The sequence below is a fragment of the Cenococcum geophilum genome (assembly GCF_001692895.1).
Source record: "Cenococcum geophilum 1.58 unplaced genomic scaffold K441scaffold_64, whole genome shotgun sequence".
NCBI classification, from domain to species: Eukaryota; Fungi; Ascomycota; class Dothideomycetes; order Gloniales; family Gloniaceae; genus Cenococcum; species Cenococcum geophilum.
This window is the reverse complement of record NW_027137622.1, coordinates 621,032-647,257: the sequence shown is the minus strand read 5'-3', so window position 1 is coordinate 647,257 and position 26,226 is coordinate 621,032. Positions and strand designations below refer to the sequence as shown.

The 26,226-nt window shown below is 49.2% G+C and overlaps 6 protein-coding genes across 6 annotated transcripts; 4 read left to right on the top strand and 2 right to left on the bottom strand.

The window, feature by feature from the left end:
- The first annotated feature begins 8,620 nt into the window (after positions 1 to 8,620).
- K441DRAFT_303922 (uncharacterized protein) lies at positions 8,621 to 10,913 on the top strand. Its single transcript, XM_067641056.1, has 2 exons — positions 8,621 to 8,965; positions 9,032 to 10,913. The coding sequence occupies exons 1-2, from the start codon at positions 8,827 to 8,829 to the stop codon at positions 10,444 to 10,446; spliced, it is 1,554 nt and encodes a 517-aa protein (XP_067498286.1). The 5' UTR covers positions 8,621 to 8,826; the 3' UTR covers positions 10,447 to 10,913.
- On the top strand, positions 10,793 to 12,093 carry K441DRAFT_303876 (sterol-binding-like protein). Its single transcript, XM_067641055.1, has 3 exons — positions 10,793 to 11,227; positions 11,280 to 11,489; positions 11,746 to 12,093. The coding sequence occupies exons 1-3, from the start codon at positions 11,212 to 11,214 to the stop codon at positions 11,907 to 11,909; spliced, it is 390 nt and encodes a 129-aa protein (XP_067498285.1). The 5' UTR covers positions 10,793 to 11,211; the 3' UTR covers positions 11,910 to 12,093.
- A 186-nt stretch (positions 12,094 to 12,279) lies between these two features.
- K441DRAFT_668629 (glycosyltransferase family 1 protein) lies at positions 12,280 to 17,018 on the bottom strand. The gene is made up of 7 exons (XM_067650026.1): positions 16,461 to 17,018; positions 16,255 to 16,406; positions 15,538 to 16,207; positions 15,249 to 15,485; positions 14,419 to 15,186; positions 13,621 to 14,371; positions 12,280 to 13,573 (listed from the first exon to the last, which is right to left on the bottom strand). Exons 1-7 carry the CDS (start codon positions 16,691 to 16,693, stop codon positions 12,311 to 12,313), a joined length of 4,074 nt encoding a protein of 1,357 aa, XP_067498284.1. The 5' UTR covers positions 16,694 to 17,018; the 3' UTR covers positions 12,280 to 12,310.
- A 1,888-nt stretch (positions 17,019 to 18,906) lies between these two features.
- K441DRAFT_587153 (oxidoreductase NAD-binding domain-containing protein) lies at positions 18,907 to 20,101 on the top strand (the record flags this gene model as incomplete). Its single annotated transcript, XM_067644662.1, has 4 exons — positions 18,907 to 18,951; positions 19,034 to 19,343; positions 19,396 to 19,473; positions 19,530 to 20,101. The coding sequence occupies 4 exons, from the start codon at positions 18,907 to 18,909 to the stop codon at positions 20,099 to 20,101; spliced, it is 1,005 nt and encodes a 334-aa protein (XP_067498283.1).
- A 686-nt stretch (positions 20,102 to 20,787) lies between these two features.
- On the bottom strand, positions 20,788 to 21,976 carry K441DRAFT_708664 (uncharacterized protein; the record flags this gene model as incomplete). Its single annotated transcript, XM_067653793.1, has 2 exons — positions 20,788 to 21,441; positions 21,507 to 21,976. Coding segments are annotated over 2 exons (1,124 nt in total), but the record flags the coding sequence as incomplete, so codon positions are not given.
- Positions 21,977 to 22,476: 500 nt separating this feature from the next.
- K441DRAFT_587211 (uncharacterized protein) lies at positions 22,477 to 23,730 on the top strand (the record flags this gene model as incomplete). Its single annotated transcript, XM_067644664.1, has 1 exon — positions 22,477 to 23,730. The coding sequence occupies one exon, from the start codon at positions 22,477 to 22,479 to the stop codon at positions 23,728 to 23,730; it is 1,254 nt and encodes a 417-aa protein (XP_067498281.1).
- Positions 23,731 to 26,226: the final 2,496 nt, after the last annotated feature.

Below are 26,226 nucleotides of genomic sequence, written 5' to 3'. Positions count from 1 at the left end.
GAACTCGTATAGGGCGCCTCTTCCGTAAAGCCGTGCTAGGTGCTTTTAAAGTAGCTACTACCCTTTGCGAAAGTATTGCGAAAATCAAAATTAAGCGAGCCTCCCGCCCGCAGACACTTGTTTTACAAAAATGCTTTTATAACCACCAAAAATAAGTCTTATTTTATAAAATTAGTAAATAGACTTATAAAATAGATACCGCTTTATAATTTTAAATATATTGCAGCTTAGTAAATAATATGGTTGTGGGGTTTTAGGTGGTAAAGCGTCGGGCTAAGTATTACTCTCTATTAAAATAATATACCCCCTATAGCCCCACTAATATAGCTCTATATTTTATAAATAAATATCTATTTAATAGCTCTATTCCAGGGCTATAAAATAAGCCCTTATTTACATAGTTTAGGGTCATTTTAGTAGAGTTATGGGGGGTGCTTGTTTTTGGGGGAGAAGGGTCGGATTAGTCAGCGCAGAGCCTCAATTTAAATTTTGTAGCCGTTTTAAAGTACCACATATAACCCTACCAATACCCCTCCAATTTATATAAGTAAGGGCTTATTTTATAGCCCTATCTCAGGGCTATAAAATATACCCCAATTTATAAAATATAGAGCTGCATTAGTAGGGCAATAGGGGGTGTATTGTTTCGATAGAGGGGTAATACTTAGCCTGACGCTTTACTACCTAAAATTTTACAACTACATTATTTACTAAGCTGCCATATATTTAAAATTATAAAACAGTATGTGTTTTATAGTCCTACTTACTAATTTTATAAAATAAGACTTATTTTTGGTGGTTGTAAATGCATTCTATAAAACGAGTTGTCTGCGGGCGGGAGGCTCGCTTAATTTGATTTTCGCAATACTTTCGCAAAGCGTAGTACAGCTTTGTTTACGACCAGCTTCCACCCCCCCCCCCAAAGGCGAGCTGCGATTTTTGTACGCCATTTAATTTCGCTTGATCGCCACCAACTGTACATAGCAATCGTAGCGAACGCCCATGCTTGGCTGTAAGAACTTCACGCTCCACAGTATCGTCATCTTTGTCAAATATCGTGAGGTTTCCACCCTACGATAATGACAATTTTGAGCGCTGTATTTGCGTTTTGGCAGCTGTTGTAAGTCCACAACGTAGGTGTAGGCGTAGGCAAAAGGGGAAGGAAAGAAACTTCAACAAGTCGTTAAAAGGGAGGAGTCGACAGTTCTCCCAGACAACCAAAATGGCCCTTGCGTTCAGCCATAGGCGTTCGCTACAATTACTATGTATAGTTGGTGGCGATCAAGCGAAATTAAATGGCGTACAAAAATCGCAGCTCGCCTGGAGGGGGGGTGGAAGCTGGTCGTGAACAAAGCTGTAACCGGGAAGCGAGCCACCCTATATAGCGAACCACACAAGAATATGCCTTACCATTTTTTATTTCATAGCAAATTACACCAAAACCAAAAAGTCTTAGCATATTACACAATGTTAAATTAATCTTTGCCCTCTTATAAAGCCGAAGCTACTATATAAAATATTATATAGGATATCTCTTCTAGTGTTAAGCTATTAATTCGCAAGGCCTTGGGCGTCTATGGAGCACCTAGATCTACCATTAAATATAGTTTTACTAGCCGTCTCCTACAACACAAAGCTTACCCCAGTTTATTACATCCTTTATAAAAAAAGTAAATTATTAAATAGATTAACTAATGCTAATCCTAGGGCCTTCCGTTAAAGGTTAATATACTTTTAAAACTATTACGGCACCGTAACGGATCTAGTTAGGGGGCTCGCTTAAGCCTTGGCATATATATAGACGTGTCCTTTTCCACTGTAAGAGTATATATATTAGGTCCCGCCGCGCTTGCGACAAGTTCGCAAGCACTCTCAGTCTTTTTGGCCGTATGGCGACGTGGAGGCGGGCCACGTTACATCCACCTTCTACTCCTTATCTTAATATCCAAGTCTATAGACTACTAATTATACAGGCTTGCATACGTTCTTTACGGCGCTCATACCTTAATTAACTAAGTCGCTATAACATTATATTAAGATCCCTCAGTTAGACGCAGGCTATTGTAATCTAGGTTAAGTCCTGCAGTAGACGGGTAGACGGAGCCCTATACATAGGTAAAGGAAGGAGATGCACACTTCTATAATAAAGCAAGGACCAAAGTCCTATGGTGGCTAGGTTGCAAGAAGCTTAGTCCCTACACCGCACAGGCGCCCTTATATTTCTTTTTCTTTTTATTTAATTCTCTCTACTAAACGGCCGCCTATGCTATAGGGAAGCACGTGCCGGGTAGTAACCTCTTTCTAACTGTACGAACTCGATCGACAACGACAAAGGTCCTATAACGACGCGTTGAACGCGTATATCTGCTAACAACTAACCAACCGACTGACCGACCGTACGTCTCTATCGGACGCTTGCACCGTACTGCTACCTAAATAGCCCTTTTTAATGGATACTAAGCCACGTATACTGTAAGGAACGAAATCAGTTAATACTGAGACTAGTACTGTGCACTGGCTGCAATAAACGACTCCAACTAATACTAAGTTGTACGAGCTTCGAGAACGAAATTACTAGGACTACCGACGCTGGCATCACTCTGCTATTGACTACCGATCGTGCCGATATGCATACAATCTATATACTAGACAACAGTAGTGCTATGTAAGGCAGTATTGCCAGGGTGTACGGTAGGGAGCAGGCAAGCCGAGCATGAGCCACATAGGGAGTCGATGGAAGAGGACGATATGGTAATGAGGTAGGCAATAGCCTCGTACTGAGACGAACCGATGAGGAGGGAAGGGCTGCAAGCCCGAGGTGCTTATAAGGAGGTGCCAAGGGCTAGCCGAAGGCTAGCCTTGGCGACCCCTAAGAGCCCCTAGGTAATGCAGCCGAGTAAGGGACCAAAAGTACCCTTACATTGCCCCCCCCTTGGTTAGGGCTGGCCCCCCAAGCCCGTATCCCAATAGATTAATTTCTATGTACAGAAAAGGTAAGCAGTACACAAGAGCCTTGCGCTGTACAGGGGAATAAAGAAATGGGGGAAAGGACCAGCCAAAGCAGCCTCGATAAAAACCTTAACCTTATGGCCAAAACCCAGTGGGAAAAAGGGCCTATTTTAGGTAGGAAAAGAGCGTCTGCTGGTGGGGTAAGACTTGATCGTATACGATCAGTCTTGGAGACAATCGCCTGCGATTAAGTCTCGACAAGCAGGCTCTATGGCTGACAGCCAGATAGTCTCCACTTGGAGCCGGCTTAAATCGCAAGAATATCCCTTACATTACCCCCCCCCCTCTTGCGGTCAGCCCCCTCCATTACCTTACGGTAGCGGGAGATTATAGGAGGCTCGTCCGCGAAAGGGGTTCGGAGAGATGTCGGTATTTAACCGTAATAGGGTCTTGTGAACTTTTTAAAGCAAGCTGGAGCTCTTAGAGCAACCAAGCTTTGCTAAGAGATAATCGCGTAGGATCTTTAAGCTGCTGCCATTCTCTTGGGCAAGCTATAGCTCTTAAATACAAGCTGGAGCTCTTGGAGCGACCAAAGCCTTACAGAAAGATGATCGCGTACGATCTTTGAGCCGTGGCTCTTGGACGAGCCGTAGCTCTAAGAGACAATCGCCCTGCGATTAGGTCTCCGGCAGCCCTATGGCTGACAGCCGGAGAATCTCCGGGTCGATCACGTAGGATCTTTAAGCCGCCGCCATTCTCTTGGGCAAGGCTGTAGCTCTTAAGGTAAGCCGTAGCTTAATGAGAGACAACCGCCTGCCGTTTAGTCTCGGCAGCACCTCAGGCTGACAGCCGGAGAATCTCCGGGTCGGGCCGTAGCCCTTGAGCGATCGCATAGGATCTTTGAGCCGAAGCTCGAGGTAAGCCGTAGCTCTAAGAGACAATCGCCTGCGATTAGGTCTCGGCAGCCCTCAGGCTGACAGCCGGAGAGTCTCCGGGTTGGGCCGTAGCCCTAAGGCGAGCCGGTAGCTCTTGAGGTTGCATTCAATCTGGACCGCGCATGGTAGTAGCTGTAGCTTTAAAAACTAGCCGTCAGTTCTTTAGATAAGCCATTGAATAGCAATCGGATAGCCTCTAGGATAGCCTGCATCTCTTTAAGGACGTTCAACCTTCCAAGCTCTGTTGGTGGCACTGCCCTGCGCAAGTGAACCGCGGTGGTGGCCCTATAGAGAAGTATTGCAAGCCTAATCGCGCACGATCCCCCTTAATTCCCTGCCAGAAAGGCCTCCGGATAGCAATCGAATCACCTTCGGTTCGCCGTCGGGGCAGAGCTGCACCGCTGCACTGTTAATCGTATGGCGGGTAATACCCAATCGCGTTTGGAGATGATCGCGTACGATCTGGATAGCCCTGACCTTTGGCCAGATAGCCTACCGTCTTCCTTGTCTCCTAATCCGTATCTACTAACCGTAAGGCGGATGCGATCTGCCAGACCCCTGCTGGTGTAGCTGCTCTAGCAGCATACCGCGATCGTCCTAGGTAAGGTAGAGGACCTGATCCGTATTCCAACACCGTTATGCGGATGCGATCTGCCAGGCGTCTTGCTGGTGTAGCTGCTCTGACAGGCGTACGCGGTCGTCCTAGGTAAAAATGGAGGATCGTGAAATGCTCGAGGGCGCAGCCCCTCGGCTTGCTGCAGGCTACCACCCGCAAGGGTGTAGGAGATCGGTTCGAATGTAAGGCAGTATTGCCCAGGGTGTACGGTAGGGAGCAGGCCAAGCCGAGCATGAGCCACATAGGGAGTCGATGGAAGAGGACGATATGGTAATGAGGTAGGCAATAGCCTCGTACTGAGAGACGAACCCGATGAGGAGGGAAAGGGCTGCAAGCCCGAGGTGCTTATAAGGAGGTGCCAAGGGCTAGCCCGAAGGCTAGCCTTGGCGACCCCTAAGAGCCCCTAGGTGATGCAGCCCGAAGTAAGGGACCCAAAAGTACCCTTACATGCTAATACGCCTGCTACTAACACCTAACTACAACTATGCCGATACGCCTACAGTCTTATTAACCGTACGATCGTGCCGATACGCCTGCAATCCACGACTTTCCGCTTACATCGTACTGCTAATAAACCAGATAAACGATAGGCGCCGTTATACCTACTATCTATTAAACCAATCGATAGCCCAAGCTCTAACGTTCGACCTACTATTACAAGACAACCGATAGACGAGCTCTGTGCTCAACCACTATCGTTACCGCGCCGCTAGTACCGTACTACTACCCGAATAACGACAACTGCTGCTCCTACCTACAGAGCTAATCCGATTTAACAATTACTGCTGCCTACCTACAGTATTACAACCGACGACATACTGCTACGCCTGCAGCTAACCCTTAAATTCGACATCCGCTGCTCTGCCCATAGCATCTTATCGACTTACTACTGCCCCCACACCTGCAGCAAATAACTAACAATTGTACGAGGAGGTAGAAAGACAAGCCACCTAAGGACAAACCTTAAGGGCAAGCTTTTTTGAAAGAGGGGGGTAATATTACGGCACCGTAACGGATCTAGTTAGGGGGGCCTCGCTTGAGCCTTGGCATATGTAATATACGACGTGTCCTTTTCTCCACCCCTTCTGCTCCTCATCTTGATATCCGAGTCTATAGACTACCCAATTATACAGGCTCGCATACATTCCTTTACCGGCGCTCGTGCCTCGATTGACTGAGTCGCTGTGACAAAAACTAGCTTATAACCCTTTTAGGAAAAGGCTAAAACCGCAGGTAAAGGCATTAGGGGTAGAGATTTATTTAACACCTGTAAGGGTTATTTTGGCCCTTACTCGGCTGCAATCGCCTAAGGGGCTCTTAGGGGGTCGGCCAAGGCTAGCCTTCGGCTAGCCCCTTGGGCACCTCCTTATAAGCCACCTCGGGCTTGCAGCCCTTCCCTCCTCATCGGTTCGTCTCAGTACGAGGCTATTGCCTACCCTCATTACCATATCGTCCTCTTCCATCGACTCTCCTTGTGACTCATGCTCGGCTTGCCTGCTCCCTACCGTACACCCTAGCAATGTGCCTTACAACACCACAGTCTTAGTACTATATTAAGTTGTTAGCTTAACTACTAGAAAGCTTAAAATAACAATCCAGTAGTTATATATAATTAGTATAGGTTCTTTCGTGCCGTATATAAGCGATATTAAGTTAAGTATTTAAATTTTATTTATAACTTTAATAAGAAAGAGGTAATACTAGGCCTTACAGCGGTGTCTTAAGTGATTATATCAGGTAAGGCGTATAGAGAGAGGTTTAAAAATTAAAAGGTTATATAGCTAGGCACTTATAGAATAGTATTTATAATTAAGATAATTTACCCTAACGGCTCTCTACTACCTACCTTTTTAATTTAGAAGGCGTAATACTACTAGAAAAAATAGTATTAAATTAGTAAGTAAAATAGGGGCCTTTATAGATATACATAAGCTACCTCTCCCAGTAGGGAAATAGATAACCCCTTAGGCCTATATTATATTAAATATTATAATAAATATATAAGATATATTATAGAATATTTTAACGGTAAAATATAGTAATTTCGCCTACTTTTAATAGATAATTATTTAAGTTACCTTCCTTAGTAATTCGTTGAGTATACGCTCGCGCGTAAGATTATCTTAGTAGCTTTACCACCTTATCTAACCTATAAGCTTTAACTACTAGATATAGGTTATTTTAGGCCACTCTTTTGCTACTACTAAAAGTAAGTAGATGGCTTCTATTAATATAGCTACTTAGGCGTTAATAAGGAACTTTTTAAAGCTTTACCTAAAGGTATATATGTAAGTATTTACCTTTAATACGATTTATAGCACTTAGAAAGCTATAGGCCTTCTACCTTATAATTTTACTGCTACCTTAAAGACCCTTACCTATATAGAGGTAAGCCTAATCCTACTTATACTTACCGGGATTTAGAACGGCTCTATTTAATATAGCGACGTTAAGCTCTATAAAGTCATTAGTCTTTAGAGTACGTAAAGTAGTAGGTATATTTAATTCCTCTATATCCTAACCATAATAAGGCTCTCTTATATATTTAGGTGTAACCTATAGCTTATAAATGAGCGGATTAACGGGTCGTTAATCTGGAAAGGGATGTTGTAGGAATGTAGTGGTTGCCTGTGCAATTGGTAGGCGCGCGGGTCTATATCACCACCATAACGTAGTTAAATTAATTCAAGCGATATTGCGATTGAAAGAGTAATATAAAAGCTTCAATTTGGCCTATTTGAAATATATATAAGCTCGTTGTTGATTTTATTATAAATTAATCAAATATCACCTGTATGTGGCTCGCTACGTGGGGTCAGCTACGTTAGTGGTTTAAGCGGGTTTGCTTGTTTGTCTATCAGCAACTTTACTCTCGGGTACCCCACCAACATTGATTGGCTTTTGGTTGGATCTGGGCCATCTTCACTAATCCGCAAATGCATCCTAGCCAAAAACATTTACACCCTCCTTGAGAGTGTGTGATTTGGTAGGACTCTCACTCATAGTGGCATTTCGTCGACAGCGCGCACTTGTCGCAACGGGATGAAACGCGACACAAACGATTGGAAGGCCTCGCGTTTCGTTGGCCTACGCAGTCGATGGCTGTTATCCATTCACGCCACCCAGGGCTCGACGAGGGATGTGCAATGTGCTGACTAAATGCAGGATCCCTTTGACCGTTTCTCAAAACCCACAAGAACAGCATCTGATACGCAGGACTTAGGTTGTTGATACCAATTTTATTTTGAGGAGCTTTGCAAAATCATGTAGAAACTTCGATCTTGGATGCAGAAGAAAGAATTCCCGGACGGTTTTCGTTGCATCGTGTTGAAAATGAGACGACGCCGAGTATCTTCCCTGCATCTCCGGTCACGACATGGTGCCATTGTGGTGTCGCGATCGTGTTGCCTTCACGCGACACGATTGACGATACTTGCACCCTTCTTTTCATGCGGTTGTTCTTCATTTCTCTTCAATTAAGAGACGGCATGGCCGCTGCATGAACACACAATTCCTGGTCTTGAAGCCTTGGGATAAGATTTTTTGTTCGCCTGGAGAGGCGATTGGCTCGCAATGGCATGAGGCAGACGGGCGATTCCGAAACGCGAGGTGCTCGTTTCAACCACCTCGCGCGGGTAGTTATCTCTTTATCGTGTTTCGATTTAAGCTTGTTTTAATGTCGCTCGAAACTTTGCCAAAAAAAGACGCGAAGACACAAAACTGGGAGGATTTGGGAGGGAGTGGAGGCGCCAGCTTGTGGACAAACATCAACACCGCGAATAGTTTTCGACAACCAACGCGTCCATCCAGAAGTCCCACGCGTGGGCTGCAGCTCTTGGCAGACTCTCACCGTCTTTCAGGCTTCTTCCCAGCCACCCGAGCTCAAAAGTTTCGACGAGTCTGCATACGCTAATGCAAAGAAAACAGACCGCTACTGGCCTCTCTGCACTTCCGATAGGCCAGCGCGTTGAAACGTTTCAAGCCTTGAACCAGGCACCGACCCCGCCGGCCAGAAGGTCAAATCATCACGTCGGTATAAAAGTTCAACACGCTCGCGCACCGCGACATAGTGGTGATTCTCTTCAATTAATCGCCCGTTTTCAGCGAAGAGGAAAACAGCGCAGAACTGCACTGCTCCCTTCAACCTGCTTTGACTCATACCTGCGTCTCACGTGTCTGCCATCTCCACTTGCTCGCTCCCGCAGTAAATAGTTCGGTGCCAGTCGCGATGCCTGATGCACCTGAGGTTTCTTCCTTCCCGCTTTTGCGATTGCCATCAGAATACATGTTCACACTGTCCTGTGTATCCCATGAATATTACTACGAATGAATAAAAATAAACCACCGCACCCGTCGTTGAAGCGCTCCGTTTCTGGGGAGAGTCATGGGAGTCAGGCCTCCAGGGCTTCGTCAAAGCTGTTGTTTGGCGAAATCCCGCTGACACCCGTCTCAGCTGACAACAGATGTGAGATTTCCTACACGCAACACAACAATATCGACTGCGCAACGAATGCTGACTGTTCTGGTACAGCAAACCGATCTAACAGTTCGATATGTAACCTTGTTCTGTCCACCAGCTCATCTTTCCTGAGGTTCTGGCTGTCGGAGACTTGTCGCGACACACTTCTCTCCAAAGTGCCCAAGGAAGACCTGCCAAATGTCCGTTTAGTATGCCATGAGTTTGGCACTCAGGCCGCTCCGTACCTTTTTGATGATGTATCAATCACCTTCAAGCCGAGCACCTTCACGAAGCCAGCGCGCATGGCTGCTCTGGAAAGAATTGGCCGTCACGTGAAGACTCTTACTTTCAACATGCCTCATGGCTCAGATACTTTCCTTCCACCTCTGATCGACCCTTTAACTGGCGAGGACCGACCATTCCTTTATGAACCACAAGTCCACACCCCCCCGACTCTCTTAGGCAAGGTCAAGCAACCTAAGTACGGGTCATGGGAAATGACCGACCTATTAATTAAGCAATACCCTCCATTGTTCCATGCCGCTACGAACATTCCGGCATTTATCCGTGCCTTTTCAGCCTTACCATCACTATCACATCTTAAGATCAGCTGCCCTGGACAGGAATCCTCACAACGGTATCGACGAAGCACAGTGGACTATGCGCTCATCTCTCTTCGGATTGCCATCGAGCGCTCACCATTGAGAGAACTAAACACTCTCTCATTCCTTGCTATACATCCGGCAGGCCTTCTTTATCTCCAACCAATGCTTGGCTTTGGATCGTCTCCCAAATCAGTACGAAGGTGGAGGCAAATCCGGAAGCTTGCCATTCATATGGACAGTTTCCCCTTCGACCAACCAAGCCGTACCGAGCACCTCCGTATACTCCATGCCTACCTCCGCACCCTATCCCCATCACTTACCCGTCTCTTCTTCCGTTGGAAGGGCGAACGTGGTCCATCGCCTCTCTCATTGGACCGCGAACCTTGCCTTCAGCCATCCAGCCCCTCTGCAGACCCTCAACTCCCGCAAAACTGCAGCCCGCGGCCTCTCAAGTTCCCAGTGTTACGCTACATGGAGCTGGAAAATGCTATCATGGACTCGTCCCAAATCAGCACTTTCATCTCATCGCACCGGCGCACCCTCGCTGAGTTCAATTTTGAGGATGTCACGCTGCGCAGCGGCAACTGGGACGATGCACTCGCGCCTCTCACGCACATGAGCGGGTCAGATGAGTGGAAGCGACGCGCAGAGGAAGTCATGGATGTGCCGTTAATCCTCAGCCCGGTGAACATCGAGCCGTGCATCATTGGCCCGCTGATGGAGGAGCAGGCAGAAGCAAGAGGACGAGGCCAGTTGACGCTGAGCCGATGGCTATCGAAGAGCAGGTCGGGTAAGGCGGCCGCAAAAGCCAAAGAGCAATTATGGGGCGGCAGCGAGCATATGAAAAAGTTCTTGAGGTCGTCTGTTTTTGCTTGGCGCTAATGACGGATCGGGATGTATGATGGACAAGTAGAAGAAGCGGCATTCAGCGTCTTGTTGATTGTTACGGGCGTAGACATGGTTCGGGTCGGGGAATAGGGGATGGGAGCATTGTTCAAGGCCGGAGTTCTTTTTATCATGGTCACGGTGGTTTGCATGAGCCCGCGGCGACTTGGGATTGGCTTGTTTGATGGCGCAAGTGCCGGCTTCCTCTGGCGATGGGAAGCGACGGTTTTTGTTGCGGTCTCTTTTTTCCTTTCTACATTGTTATTCTTTCACGTTTGATGGTTGATGCTTTGCACTTCATGCCTCACGAATATCACGCTTAACGCAGCACTTACAACTGTAAATACATTCCTTTAGTCCCACCGCCTTAATTACGGTCTCGGATGAATTCAATTCTTTGCATAGTAGTGAGCTTCCATCGAGAAAATTCCCTAAAGCAAAAACACTAGAACTGGGCGACTGCATCTGCACTTCCACAGCCTTCACCAGATTCGGGACAAAGCCTCGGCGCTTAGGGGTGGTTGTTCACATGCTGAATCCCGGATTTCTGTAGCTGGCAGCTTCCGATCAGCATCGTCATCACGGGCACGCACCCACACACAAGAAGGCTCATATACTCGCACTCCCCTTCTCCCCCCTACAGCATCCTACCCGAGCTTCTCCGAATCAATCCCCCCACAAACACTACCTCAGCACCTCTCAGTACCCCATCTCCACCCCTCAGCTCCAACACCCGCGGCACCATCACCAGCACAACCCACAATGTCTCTCAAGAACGGTCCGCAACCCCCAATTAGCCTTCCTGACCGCGGCTGCTGACAAGACCACAGACGCCTTCCCCTCCTCCGCGGCCTTCGACGCCATCAGCGCCTCGCTGTCGTCCGACGACGCAGGCCGCAAGGACGCGATCAAGAAAGGCGGCGCCGTCTTCGCCTTCACGCTGAAGAACGCCGCCGGCGACACCGACAGCTGGCACATTGATCTCAAGGAGAAGGGCTGCGTGGGGAAGGGCGACGCGCCGGAGGGCGGCAAGGCCAACGGTGAGTACAGTAGCTGCCCAGCCAGTCTCTTGCACAGGACCGAGAGAAGAGAGGAGTAAGGGAGGGAGGAAGAAAGAGCGCGGGCGGCGGTGGGCTGGAACGATGCGTGCGAGGAGGGCAGGCCGGATATGCCATTGGGAGCATGGCTATCGCGCCGCGCCGCCTGCCGCTGGACTCCGCTGCTCTCGCGCTCTTCTTCTGTTCGTTCCCGCGTTGTCGTCCGCAAGCCTGAAGCTAATCCTTCTGTCCTGAATAGTCACGCTTCTCCTCTCCGACGCCGATTTCGCGAAGCTCACCGCAGGCAAGGCGAACGCGCAGAGGCTGTTCATGAGCGGCAAGCTCAGGATCCGGGGAGATGTCATGAAGGCTACCAAGATGGAGCCCATCCTCAAGAAGGCCCAGATGGGTGCTAAGTTGTAGATAATGTGTATAAACCTGATTCTATCTTCGCCCCCATATTCAGGATCTATTGGTTTCGGGATGGCGTTAGGTGTGACATAAATCTGTGATGTATCAATTGAGATGGTTTAGAGTAGTGTCAGATTGAGGCGTGTTTTGCGACAGAAGCTTGTTTTGAGGTGTATAATGGGACGTCGTCATATAGCATCCCCGGAGTCTTGATATCAATATACCATGGTTGCTATTCAATCTCTACCTCTTAATCTCAAGTCATAGGATGAGGAAAGGAATTAGAAGAGGTGAAAGAAATACCTATTATCAACCCGCGCATTCCATTAAGATAAAGTCGTATTCAGCATGGGTATAGTGTCATATCTATATATCGTCCCCATTCCTCCACAGCATCAAATGCGATATGTAGTCTAGGCCGTTCCGCCGCCACTGCTTGAACTCTCTCCAACAATCTGCTCAGCCTCCGTCTTCCGCCCCAGCATCTTCATGCGGTGCTCTTCCTCCTCCAGACTCTGTTTCTTGACATACTCCATAACAATGTCCTCCTCGGTCCTCTTCTTCTGCTCCTCCTCCTCCCGCCTCCGCTCCTCCAGCTGACTCTCCTCAAGCGCTTTCCGCAACACCTCTTCCTCTTCGGCGCTCCGCTGCGCGCCCACCAACGCTTCGTGCGACTTAGATGCCTCGATGACGCGCTGCATCTCCTCGTTGTCCTCGGTATCGATGCTCGAGCCCTCCCACTCGCTGTCCGTGTTGTGCTGCCTGCGCGTCTCCAGCACGCTCTTGCGCAGCACTTCCTCCAGCACGCGCTGCTCGTCCTCGGTCGCGCCGCCGGCCGACGCTTCGGCTATCGACGCCCGCATCGCGCGGTGCAGCGCCGCTTCTTCGTCCCCGTCGGCGGCGGGAGAGCGCTCGAGCTCTGCGATACTGGCGCGGATGGCACGTTCAATGAGCTCGTCTTCGTCCGGGCCACCTTCTGCAGTATGGGAGACGGAGAGGCGGATAGCCTCTTCGAGCTCTGGATCCCTCTGCGTCTCGAGCTCGTGCGCGACGGCGTGCGGCTGCGGGTACGTTCGGGCGTGGACCAATTCTGAGAGCCCAGGCGGCGGCTGTGGACTGCGTGGATGCTCACCTGAGCTGGAGCGCGTCAGTTCCTCTTGCGACACCACCAGGTCGGAGTAGGAGCTGTTGTCGCTCAGAGCGGGTGGATACATTGGTGTGGTCTTGCGTTTCAGCAAGCCGCCCGATGTCTTTCTCTTGGCCCACATCGCTTGCCGCTTCTCGCGGTGCTCCTTCAGCAGCGTGTGCAACGCTTCGAGTTGCTCTTCGCCTGGGTTCTTCTTGCGCTTGACGTTGACCTTCACGCAGCGCCAGCGTGAAACGATATCGGCACGCTCCGAGGGTGTGCAGTGTTCCAGGTCGTCGTAGCCTTGGGCCATGCGCGCCGCGATGATGTAATTCTGCACGGTAGCGCCTTTCTCCTTCTGCAATTCCTGGTAGATGCCTTTGAAGGTGTATCCTGGGACAGCCCAGACACCCGCCAAGGTCTTGATAGGAACACCAGCGATGCCCTTTCCAACGCCTTTGAGGAAACCTCCCGCGCCCTCTTTCTTAGCGCCTTGGTAAGGGTCTTTGACGAGCCCTGTCATGCCTTCATAGAAGCCAATGCCGAATTCCTGTAATATTTAGTACATCTTAATGTATAGAAAATCGAAAGTCGCACCTTTGCTGCTGTCTTGAGCCCACTCTGCAAATCAGTCACCTTGTCAACTTTGCGCACCTCTTCGCCATAAAGCCTGGGAACATTATGAAAGCCCTTTGCTACATTCATTGAGAAATCCATTGGAGATTTCAGACCAGCACCAACGATCCGGCTGATACCCTTGCCCGTATGTGTTGCTGTTTCAAGAGAGAAGCCGGAGCCAGCTTCTGATTCAGCTCGTCCGTCATGCGATGCAGAGCGGTGGCGACGGTGGTGACAAGACACAGCTCTACCTATAGGACAGAAACGACAAGGCGATCGGCCTCGAGAATGAGGCCGGGTAACTTGAGTCTGCGCCCTCATAGCCTGCGCCATAAAGGAATTTCTCGGGCTCGTGGCACCTGTACCCACCGGAGAATCTGCTACTGGAGAAGGCGGGAGATGACTTCCACTTGCGGTATCAGTGACGGCCGTCATCGGCGTGCTAATGCCAGGCAATGGCGTCTCGCTGTTCGACTGTGAGAACAACGAATTTTCCCTGGACGGCCTCGACCGGCCACTACGAATACTACCATCTCCATTGTTGGAAGATACTTCACTTCCGGTAGTTGGCCTTCTCGAATCTGGGTGGATGTTAAGCCTCTTGAGAGTTTCCGCTGGGAAATCTGCAATGCCCATCATCATAGTAGTCATGGTGCCTATAATTGCAGAAGCGCCTCCAGTAACGGGATCCCAGGGCCCATCGTCAGTCTCATATTCGCGAGGGCGGTGTCTGATCATGTTAACGAAATATTACGCGTGGTGCTAGACATGACTTACAGTTTCAGCTCTCCAAAATTAAGCTCTCCTTCTTGCGCGAGAACTGTAGCAGCCAAGGCACTCAATCGCACTTGTGTACGTTTAACTCTCCAGACAGCTGTACGGCGCGGGACCAGTGAGCACCGCAGTTTATCAACCTGAAGCATCTGATGGAAAGATTGAGCCCCTTTATCACTCCCCTTTTCTTTATTGATCATATCGGAGAGTTCCTGAGCCCTCTCAAGTGATGTAGGCTTTAAAGCTTCCATAATGGCCTCCGCTAAAGCGTCTGATGTCAACTGCTTATATGGAATCGGAGTAGGACCAGCACCGGCTTTCGCGACCATGGCTCCCCAGAATGGTTGATCTCCAAAGAATGGCACCACAACAGTAGGTTTTCCGCAAGCAATTCCAGCTGCGGTAGTACCAGCTCCACCGTGGTGGACAACGCAGGAAACGTGTTTAAAAAGCCAGTCATGAGGTACGTTTCCAAGCATATAGACACCTTCTGGAATGCCTAGTTGGTCGGCTCCGAAACCACCCCAGCCTTTAGATACAAGTGCTCGATGGCCAGTTTTCCTAACCGCGTCAAAAATCAAAGTTGTCATAGCATTTGGGTCGTCCACGACAATGGAACCAAATCCAATATAAACAGGTGCTGGGCCAGCAGCGAGGAAAGCTGCAAGCTCCGGATCAGGGTGGTAATTTGATGCTAGAGAGAGGAAATAAAACCCAGATATCGAAATGTGATGACTCCAATCCTTTGGTTTTGGGATTAATGCAGGCGACCTGGATTTCAATGAGTTTTCGAGGGTGATTGGGAGGTACGACGCAGCAGAACAGGTACTTACCAACAATATGTATATGGTATCTTCAATCGCGCAAGCATTCCAGGAGCCCACATCAAGCTCACCGGTTCAAGGCCGAGACTTTCCTTTCTGAACCTGTTGATGATGTCTCCGAGGCCTTGCCATGTCAACATGTCAACTAGAGCGTAGGACATGAAGTTACTCAAACTCGCATCCGCGTTCGAAGACTGGATATTGGCAAGAGGGTGGGGAAATGATTGTGTGGGTGACCACGGCATCCTATTGAGACGTTAGAGCTGTTAGCAAGACGTTAATCTGGCTGCTAACGTACGTAAACATCATGTGCAACGGTATTCCAAGCTTCTCTGCACAGTGTACATGCGCAAAGCTAGGAGGGTTTGCGATGATTACATCTGCGACGAAGGGTTTGTGTGCTGCTTCCGGTGATTCGGAGTCATCATCGTAACCCATCCATTCCACTACATTGTGCCTCGAGGATTCCACACCAAAGCCGTCTCCAGTTTCAATGCATGATCTCCAACAGCCTTTGACTATTTCCGCAATCCCTCTCCGTCTCTTGCCAACATCACCGCTCCGGAGAGTATCGAACCCAGGCATCAACCCTGGATTTTTAACCATAAAAGCCATGAGCTCAGAAGGATCACCTCCAATACTGAAAAACTCCAAGCCATTCTCCGTGACGAAATCTCTAAATGTCGGATGCGTTGCAAGCCTAACACGATGTCCATATGTCTCCTTCAGAACTTTACCCAGTGCGACAAAGGGTTGAACGTCTCCTCGAGATCCAACCACATGTATTACAACGTTTAGAGGTGGTGGAGGTTCCTGATCGGAATCCCCGCCGGGAGGGGGAGGAATATACGGAGGCGGTGGGGCAGGCTCTAATTGGGCTTGGGCAATTTGACTTTGGAGGGTGGGAACGAAGAGTTGAGATAATCTTCGAGACTTCTGATTGATGCGAATATTGACGCGACCATCGTCTAAGTTCGTCAGCCCATGCATATAAATACAATCATCTTGACCGTACCGGCAACGGAAGCATTGGTGCCAAAACCTTCGGTTTCGTTCGTTATGTGTCCGAGAGTTTCGCTGTAGGCTGGTGGTGGTGCGTCATTCGCCCGCGCGGCTGAGGTGTCAATTTGGCCAGTGTTGTAGCCATAGTGTTCATCTGCGCTAGACCTGAGATTGCCAGATGTAAGCGTATGCGCAGTTGTGGTTGTGGGAGAACCATACACTCGATCGATGCCTGCTCGTGTATCTGAAGGTCGATACGAGCTATCATAACCCGAACCCTCAGGTTTTGTTCTTACAGGTTCCTCATCCTGGTTATTTTCCCTTTCGCCAAGAGGGCCTTCTCCTTCATTATTTACATCCGCAGCTAGAGCAGCCTGCTCAACTAATCCTAGAGGTAGAGGAGCGCCACCGTTCGGCTCATGAGTGTTCGGTGGATCCGGTGTTGAAGGCATTCTTCAAGCATAAATTAAAGCAAGCCTATCATGGATGATTTATGCAAGGAATGAGAGATATTAAAAGGTTACAGATTGTAACAGTCGTAGAGATGTTGTAGCGGGGTCGAATTGAAGTGCCTTTTTAAGAGAAGAAATAAAATGAAAAATGCCCCTCTGTGCATCCGTCATCAGGTTTGACGTTTACATTTTGGCCTTCGACACGCGCAACCCCACGTTTGTCGTAAAGATCGAAGCGTCAGGCTGGCTGGTTTTAGGCATGATACAGCCAATTGCAGATCAAACGCCGCTATGACGGCGCTGACGAGAATCAAGTCTCCTTCTGTCACCCGCTGACCAACGACGCCAGACAGAAACGAGAAAGAAATGGAACCTGCCGCAGGTCAGCCACTGCGCCGAGGCACCTCGCGCCCAACCTCCACTGTTTACATATCAACGTCGCATGAGCACTTAGCGAACCATCCGACTACCTGCATGCCAGTCAAGTGCGTAGCTTCTCACAATTCTGCCTAGGCTACCATCGCAGGCCCCTCCGAGCCTTGATTACTTACGCGTTCAGGAGCTAAGTCAACCGCTAGTGCGTATTCGTATTATGCACCTGTAGACTTCCACGTCTCTCCATTAGCTTATAATAAGCCTTCCACCAGCTTTATTGCCAAATACCAAGCCGAAGATCTCAAATTTTCGAGTTATCCACTTGTCCAATGTTGCTTCAAACTCGTCGGCTTAAGTTTATTCGGTCATCAAAGCATTCCAGGATTTTCCTCTGTTTTATGAGCTTGAAGCTGCTCATATTAGCTATTACCTTACATCTTCTCAAGCTTATTAATGAGATAACAACGATGAAACACTGGAAAAGCTCAAAACTTCTAGCCAGGCAGCCTCAGCTACCCCGAGAACGAGTTTAGAAGACCAAGAATATCAGGAGTAGCTGCTCAGCTTCAACCATTAGTCGCTCTCAACTGAATATAGCATGGGAAAATCCCAGGCTTATTTGCAAGAGAATTATTGCCCTCAAAATCAGCTACTAATTCTTCACTTGTTAGAGTTTAGCTACTGCAGCGCACCATTCTTAGCAGATGCTGAAGAGCACCATTATATCTGTCTTGGTACTATTCTACCGCAATACATCAGCATACAAATTAATGATGATATCTATTACTACTACTATAAGTTGCTGTTCATCACCTTTTTAAAGCCAAGAACTTATTCACTATCTTGTATAGCAGTATACTACGAAAGGATATCTTTAGAGCTTTAAGCGGACAGGGTTTTGTTGCTCTTTGTCTGTGCTTCGGCCAATAGTGTTGCCAGTTCTTTAAAAGATATCAGCCGCGATAGGCATTGCATCGCAGCTTTAACTAATAGTATGCTGATGATTTATATCTCCCAGTCTCTATCTAGGCGACGCTTTACCCAATTCGTCTTAGCAGTCTGCATGGGGTTATGTTGAAATATTTCAGCACTTGAAATGCCTTAATACCGAATTAGGCAAAGCGCGAGACATGTTCGCACATAAGTCACCTGCCGGGCCGTATCAAAGGTCCTGGTAAGACCGGCATCGATATCTTCTTTCGTCGAATGCGGTGCCGGTGGCCGGAAAGCATTCCGTTCATGGATGGTCAAGACCGGAAGGCAGTTGGGCTGCTTGGTTTACTATAGGGTTAGCGGGGCTAGTCTGCGATCATTGGGACAAGCTTGGTGGAATTGGCCTTGACGACAGAAAGAGGTGTGCTTTCGTTACAGTACTGGAACGTGTGGTAGGAGCGGAGTTGCAGAACAAAATAGATATGGTGTTATCGGAAGCCTCCAAAGCCTCTTTACGGGATCCGATCTTTTAAAATATAGACGTGCTGTTTGAAATAATGGCTGGATTAAGTAGATGTCACTGAATGTGATGGTTGAGAGACATCCATCTAGCCGGAAAAGCTTCACATAACCCCGAAAGGAAAAATATAATTTTTAGCCAATGCTCCACAAAGAGAGTTCATTCCAGGCATAAGTGCTTATCAATCCTTGGTGGGATTATGGGTTCTCGGTCACCGGAAGACGCGATTTTGGAGAAAACGTCATTGCCGATGCTTGGACCTTTGTCGAGCTTCTCACAAGAGCCCTTACCTCTCCTACCTCAACTCCAACACCCACCCACAATTGCCATTGAGTACTCTCCACACCCCCTCAGACCTCTCTAATCAATCTTCTTTGACATCGCCATGTTCGCACGACAAGCCTTCCGCCCGGCAGCAGCTTTGCGGCATGTAAGCAAACCCTCACCACATCAATAGCTCCAATACCACTTCGCTTGCTTTTTAGTCTAACAAGACTGATACCATCTCACAGAACGTCCGCCGCTATGCAACTGAGGCACCAAAAGGCGGTTCTAACGCCGCAATTTACGCTGCATTGGGTGGCGTCGCACTTGGTGGAGCCTACTACTATATGAACAGCGGGGCCGTAACACCACACCCACTAAAAGAGGAAGGAAAGACTCCAAAGAGCACAAGCGAGCTGGCAAAGGTAGCTTTCATAGGAGGAGAGCAAGGATTTCTTTCATTGCCTTTGGAATCCGTTGAGACCATAAACCACAACACTAAGAAATTCCGGTTCAGTCTTCCCGAGGCAGACATGGAGTCTGGTCTTAGGGTCGCCTGTAAGCTGGCTGTTAGGAGGCCTGATTTAATGTGAGCTGATCAAGATTATAGCTGCTGTTATAACAAAGTACAAGGGTCCCGAGATGGAAAAGCCAGTTATCCGTCCTTACACGCCTGTGAGTGACACCGGTAAGTCTGTTAAGGCCGTGACTTGCACTCTTAGACACCTCTCACATATCAAACAGATGCGAAAGGTCATATTGACCTCATAATTAAACGCTACCCCAACGGCCCCATGTCCGAGCATCTTCACAATATGGCAGTCGGCCAGCGTCTGGACATAAAAGGCCCGATCCCCAAGTATCCCTGGGCACCCAACAAGCACGAACATGTCGCCATGATTGCTGGTGGCACCGGCATTACGCCTATGTACCAAGTAGTCAAAGCTATTTTCAAAAACCCCGAGGACAAGACCAAAGTAACGCTTGTATTCGGCAACATCTCCGAAGACGATATTCTGCTCAAGCACGATCTTCACGAGCTTGAGAATACCTATCCCCAACGATTCCGCGCATTCTATGTCCTAGATAACCCACCGGAGAACTGGCAGGGCGGCAAGGGCCATGTCACCAAAGAGCTACTAAAAACGGTTCTGCCGGAGCCAAAAGAGGGCGAAAAAATCAAGATTTTCGTGTGCGGCCCGCCGGGCATGTACAAGGCTATTAGCGGGGGCAAGAAGAGCCCAGCAGATCAGGGAGAGTTGGAGGGTATGCTAAAGGAGCTGGGATATAGCAAAGACCAAGTATACAAGTTTTAGATAAATCGCGCAAAATCTAGACAGCCTTGATTATGCATTGAATTCTGATCGGCTTTATACACTGCCTCTAGACTAGCTTCTGTACTCGGAAAAGAAAGGAACTGTACAACAGATCATGATTAAATCGCTTTTTCGCCGATATCTTTAATCTCTCCTTTGGGAAGACCTGTGATCTACCGTAAAGGAGAACTTTTCCAACCAAGCAGTAAGGAGGCCCCTGATCTCAGTTATAATGATATTCTGGACAAGGGCGAAATATTTCCAATTATTTATTAAAATTCCAGAGCTTCAGATATGCGTATGAAAGGCGTTAGGTCGATATCTAGATGCCGAAGTTGAAATGCACTGTATATACAGAGCCACCTCCCCATACCTCTCGAGGAATTAACAATAGATAGGATAAACCCATCTTCCGAGGCACAGCTCCCCATATCCTTAACATCATGAGCCCTTCTATACAACCTGCAAGACGATGACTCCAGGCACTTCCTCATCCGTGTTGAGCATTGGACCTGGGCCCAGACTCAAGGACTGACTGCATGGAGCGGTTTCTGCTGGACCCAAGAGATCCCTTTTCAGTATACCGATCTGTCGGTATCCAGAAATTTGCAAGATGTGTCGCTAAAGAGCGAGCGCCTAGCTTCCTCATAATCTCTAGCACTTCAACATCTGACAGCAATGATTTGCTACTCCAGAACTCTGCTCTCACCATTCCCAACCTCTTCAAACCTCACATTGTCCCACTCATCCGCTGAGTTCTTGAGCCGTCCATTCGCCATCCTCACATCTCCATTAACACGCTTAATCCACCTCCGCTCCTCCTCCACCGCCTCTTTAACCGTGTATATTTTCCTCCTCAAGAACCAATTCACAAGCCCGCCTCCCTTCTTGACCTCATCATGGGTCCCAACCCAGTACTTCGCCTTCAATATCCGCTGAGCTTCGAGCCTGTTATGTACGCCGAGATTGAGCTGCTGTGCCGGGCCAATAGAGACGGCATGCAGACCATGTAAGAATGCCAGCGTATGTATCGGTGGGTCTGCAGCAGAGACCGGCGAAAGTGCGGCAGCAGGTATGCCGTGGGGCGTATAGATGACCGCTTCCGCAGCATCTGAGACGGACGATGCAGAGCTAGATGTAGAGGGCGTGGTATTAAACGCGATCAGAAGCGCAGAATGAGAGCACAGGGAATCCTTCTCCGCTGCAAGTTGCGAGATGCTGAGCCACTCGGGCAGCGGGGGCATTGCGCTGTCCTGCCAGTCAGGCGCCGCACCAGTGAAAGGAATGATAGTGTTGACGGAGCGGAAGTGGTTCCAGGAGTGGATGAGGGCCGCGGCTTTCTTCATCTCCAAATCAGCTTCCAAACACCTCTAGCGGCAATATATGATAGATGAGCAGGCCTTACCTCCGTCGCGAAAACCGGGACATCTCGCTCAACCTCCAGCAGCGTCTCCTTGTGGCAGTGATCCGTGAACTCGTGGCTTATTGCAATCGCGTCTACAAAAGTTCCCACGTTTGCTCCTATCTCTCCATTCTTCAGCCGGCCTTTCCCCAGCCTTAGTCCGCCAGCTAGAATCTCAATCTCCCGCGCTAGCTCCTCGATTTGGGCAACTGACCCTACCTTACTCCCAGTAGTATGCCACTGCTGGGAAAACCAATGAGCCACGTCTGACCGGCCGCCAGAGAGCCACGGATCGATCAGGATATTGTAGTAGATGCGAGTGCCATGCCTAATGGCAGCAGCGGGCCGGGGGACCTGGAGAAGCCAGCTAGTGTCGGCGTTAAGGTGGTGGAGGATAGGTCGGCGGGTGGCAAGGCCCCGCACGATAGAATCTCTGATATCTTGGACAAGCTGCGTAGAGGGCGCGTCCATGGCGGGCTATATAAGAGGCATGTTGTTGTTGGCGAAGGAGGATTGAAGACTACTAGCTGCAGCCTGATAACGATTGGATGCCGGGGAGCCCTGGCACCCTTGTGACGCTGCTTGCGGCGCTTTGGCCCTGCAACACCACGAACCCAACCACTGCTCCTACGCACATATACCATCTTCAACTCAACCTCCTACCTCAATTCCTGCTATTCTCTTCTAAATACAGGCATTTCTGGCCTACATATTCTCTCTACCTCTCCATCATCCCATTATATGACTGTGAGCTGCCCCTGCTCTCTCCCACGCTTCAAAACCTACTATATCCACTGGGACGATTTCACCCAACGGCTTTCCTTCCCAGGAGACCCTCCATGCCCGCACATTCTCTAGTCGCAAGCATCGCCGACTAGCAACCGCCGTCGCTATTCCATTCGTCCATTCGGCGGTCGCTCCTCGATCCCGCACCATCTAAAGTACCCTTCCCTCTACTACAGACACCCTCATCATGACTAGAGAGACATACGAACCGCCTCTAGGCCCACCCCCCAACTGGCGCCAGAGGCAGCAGCAGTCAGAAAAATATGAGCCTCCTCCGGGGCCTCCGCCAGACCACTCAGCGCACGTAACATTTACATCGGAGGGCGGGCATAACAGTAACTATGCCCCTCCGCCTGGCCCGCCCCCGAACCGCCGTAATCCCAATGACACATCCTATACTCCTCCACCTGAGCCACCGCCACGTCACTCTAAGCTTAGTGATGCTGAATACGCTCCTCCGTCGGGCCCTCCCCCTTCGCACGCTTTCTCCAGCACCACCAATACTTTCATTCCACCACAGGGTCCGCCTCCGTCTAGCAAGATGCCACAGCAGCCCGCACCGCAACATGCGCCACTACCATACCACGACTGGACCATCATACCCGATAACTCGCTCCTCCCGCCGCCGCCGTCTATCGGGTACGACAGCTCCCCCACCGCCAACGCCACCCTCGCCGACGGCGACCGCGCCTACGCCTGGACGCAAGCGCACCCGCTGAGGCAGCCCCAGAACCTTACGCCGGCCCAGTACGCCGCGATCCAAACCGGGCAACTCTCCTTCCTAAAACCACCCACCTACATCGGCGACATCCTGCCGCAACGGCGGCCCGGCCGCTGGAAATGCCGCACGCACGTCTCCTGCGCCGACTCCTCGCTGCTAACCTCGCTCCCGCTCTACTCCGTGTTCTGGGACTCGCCGCTGCGCACCCACCGCCCCAAGACGCTCTACTTCGAGCTGCACGTCCTCGGCATCGGCCGCGGCGGCTCCTCGCTCGCCGAAGCCGACGCCGGCATCGCGGTCGGCTTCGTCGCGCCCCCTTACCCGACGTTCCGCCTGCCCGGGTGGCAGCGCGGCAGCCTGGGTGTGCACGGTGACGACGGGCGGAAGTACGTTAACGACACGTACGGCGGCTCCGACTTCACGACCGCGTTCAAGCCCGGCGATACTGTCGGCATCGGCATGACCTTCGCGCCGCCGCGGAACCCGCCGCTGTATGCTGCGCAGCAAGGCGCCAAGCTACTAGATATCGCTGTCTTTTTCACGCGGAATGGAAAGCGGGAGGGCGGCTGGGATGGGAATGAGGATTTGGATGCGAGGAGTGAGGGTGGGACAGTGGGGTTAAGGGGAGAGTGCGATTTGTTTGCTGCGGTGGGTGTGTTTGGGGGAGTCGATTTCGAAGTGTTTTTCTCGCCCGAGGATTGGAGGTTTAATCCTTATTGACGTAGGCGAGGAGATCTTGGGTAAGTTGGTTAGTTTGGATCTCCTGCAAGGTCTAGTGAACACGGACGTGGTTGAGACGTGTTTGCTGATCTGCTGATCGAATTGCTCGGTGATCTTGAGGCGATTGGTGTTACCAGCCTTAGGCGTGCCTGATACCCCTTTGCTGTCTCCTCGGAGTCCTATGAACTACTATTATATCTTCGCAGCTCTACTATGAGGCTTTGGGTTAGCTTCGGCAGCTGAAACGAAACTTTATCATAAACCTGATAGTTTCATTATAATCTTAGTGTGCGGAAGGGCCCATTCTGCATCCTAGGAACCCATTTTCTAGCTCTCATAAGAGTCAGATAAAATGGCTTCACGCTCTTTCACCAACATCTCGATTAACCCTACTCTCAAGAAGTTCAGCCTTTTATATCCCTAAATTGCTGACATATCCTTGACAGTTATGCCTTGGTTAGTCGCGATGGTGCCCACAGCTGCCTGGAAGACAACTGAGGGCCCCTAGATAGAGGAGCCATATATCCACAGTATGCTCTTCGTGTATCTATCCCTTGACACGGCAAAATTGGGCCTTACGGTATCGATAAGAGCCCACCAATCAAATCACCTAAATCGTGCAGCCGTTCTCAGAAATACGAGGCTTTTGATTTCATAGCTAATGTATCTAAACTCTTCTAGTAGTCCTCAATGCACGATTCTATAGTAATACCCATATGAATCAGCACTGCAAAGTACGCCCAGAGTTCTTGCTTGCATGTTGGCTACCATGCACGTAGGTGTTCCTTTTCCTTATCTGGCGGGTACAACTCCTCGTGCTTATTTATCCACTCTACAAGCTTATTTATAATCTTATCTGCAAAGAACAGACTAAATAACTTAAAAGGATTGCGTGTATTAACGTTGGAGGGTAGGTTTGGTGAGCCATGGTCGTTTCAATCGTCAATATAGAGAGGTTCGAATTTGGGCAACGGCCAGGGCTTAGGGCGGGGTTTTTTTATAATTCGATTTGGAGGAACGTTATATTGAGTCTTCTGAACAAGGTCCGCATCAATTCTAGTACGATTAGAAGGCATAGTGGTGGTATAATTCATGATTAAATTCTATATAGAAATACGCGTTGTTTTGATTCTGGTGTTCGCGCACAGACCACTTCCTCTAAGGACCCTGCCGTTTCAAGGGATATCCTGTGGTGTTCACCAGTTGCGATTTGAAACCCTAAAGTTCATGGTCCCAAAGCACTGATCAAGCAGTGCGTGCGTGCGTAAGTGTTTATATGAGAGACTACTTGAGCCGAAATCTACTATTTTGTAGACTTTTTATCCCTATCGCCTACAATTACAAAAAGCCTCCTCTGAACCGCAATGGTGGCCTAATCTTTTTATGTGTTGCCTCAATACCGCCCCTTTTTCAAAATTCGACTAATTCCTTGATAATTCTGCTTACTCGCAATCAGTGCAATGTAATTCTCTCCGCCTTGCACGTGGATTTCGATTGCCTTGCCGGGCAGTAGTTCGACGACCTTGTCTTCCGTCAGATAATTTCGCAATAGATCAGAGTTCTCATCCTTGATCGTCCTGTGCGACAGCATACAAGAGTATAGGTCAGGCAAGAATTAATCTGTCGATAGTCGTACCCGGTCAACTCGTCTTCGTAACGTTAAATTAGTCTTGTATTTACAACTCCACTGCAGTACTGGTCATCCTCTCTCAACTGATTGGTTTGTGAGCGTTCATTCTCCTGGCCTGGCCCCTCACTAGACAGGCGATGCACTTCTTCATTCTACATAAGTGTCCATCCTCCTTGAGTCGATCCTTTACTACAAGGCGCTTCCGGTTTCACTTCATGGGGGCTCTCGGTCTCGCTTTTCGATCTTGTCAATCATTGTTTCAATCTCAAGAACCATACAAAAAACAAACCCTCGGCATGCTCGACATCCGTCCACACTTACGTCTTCATTCCGAGGTGGCGTCTCCCGAGATAAATCGTTGTCGTCACAAGTTGTCTCTGGTTTTATTGTAAGGTCGTCCCCATATTTCCAATCGTCTACTCTAAACAAACCAAGCTGCCGAAACTGTCCTTGTTGCAAGTAAGGGTAACAGCACTAAACCCTCTAAGTGCGGCTTCATGTCTTCCTCGTTCTGAAAGATTTCGAACGGCATGATATACGCATTCACAACCTTTACCATTTCTGCTATCGCCCTGCCGTCCCATTGAACCGCTGCTCTAATTTTCATTGGGCATTGACTTTTTACCGTAACCTCTACCCAAGAATCAACAAACGAAATTTCGTACCCTCCTATCACAGAGCCCTTGATTATCTTCACCCTTACCATCAGCCCCTTGAGTTCGAACGTAGCTATCAATAACAGCGCAGTACGGATTTGACGGCTCTGAGCGCTATACGTTTGTTTCAAGAACTTGGGCTAAGGCATCGCTAAACAGGTAACGGGAAGTTATTACTATTTTGCTGTCTATAGAAGCCCATGACCAAGA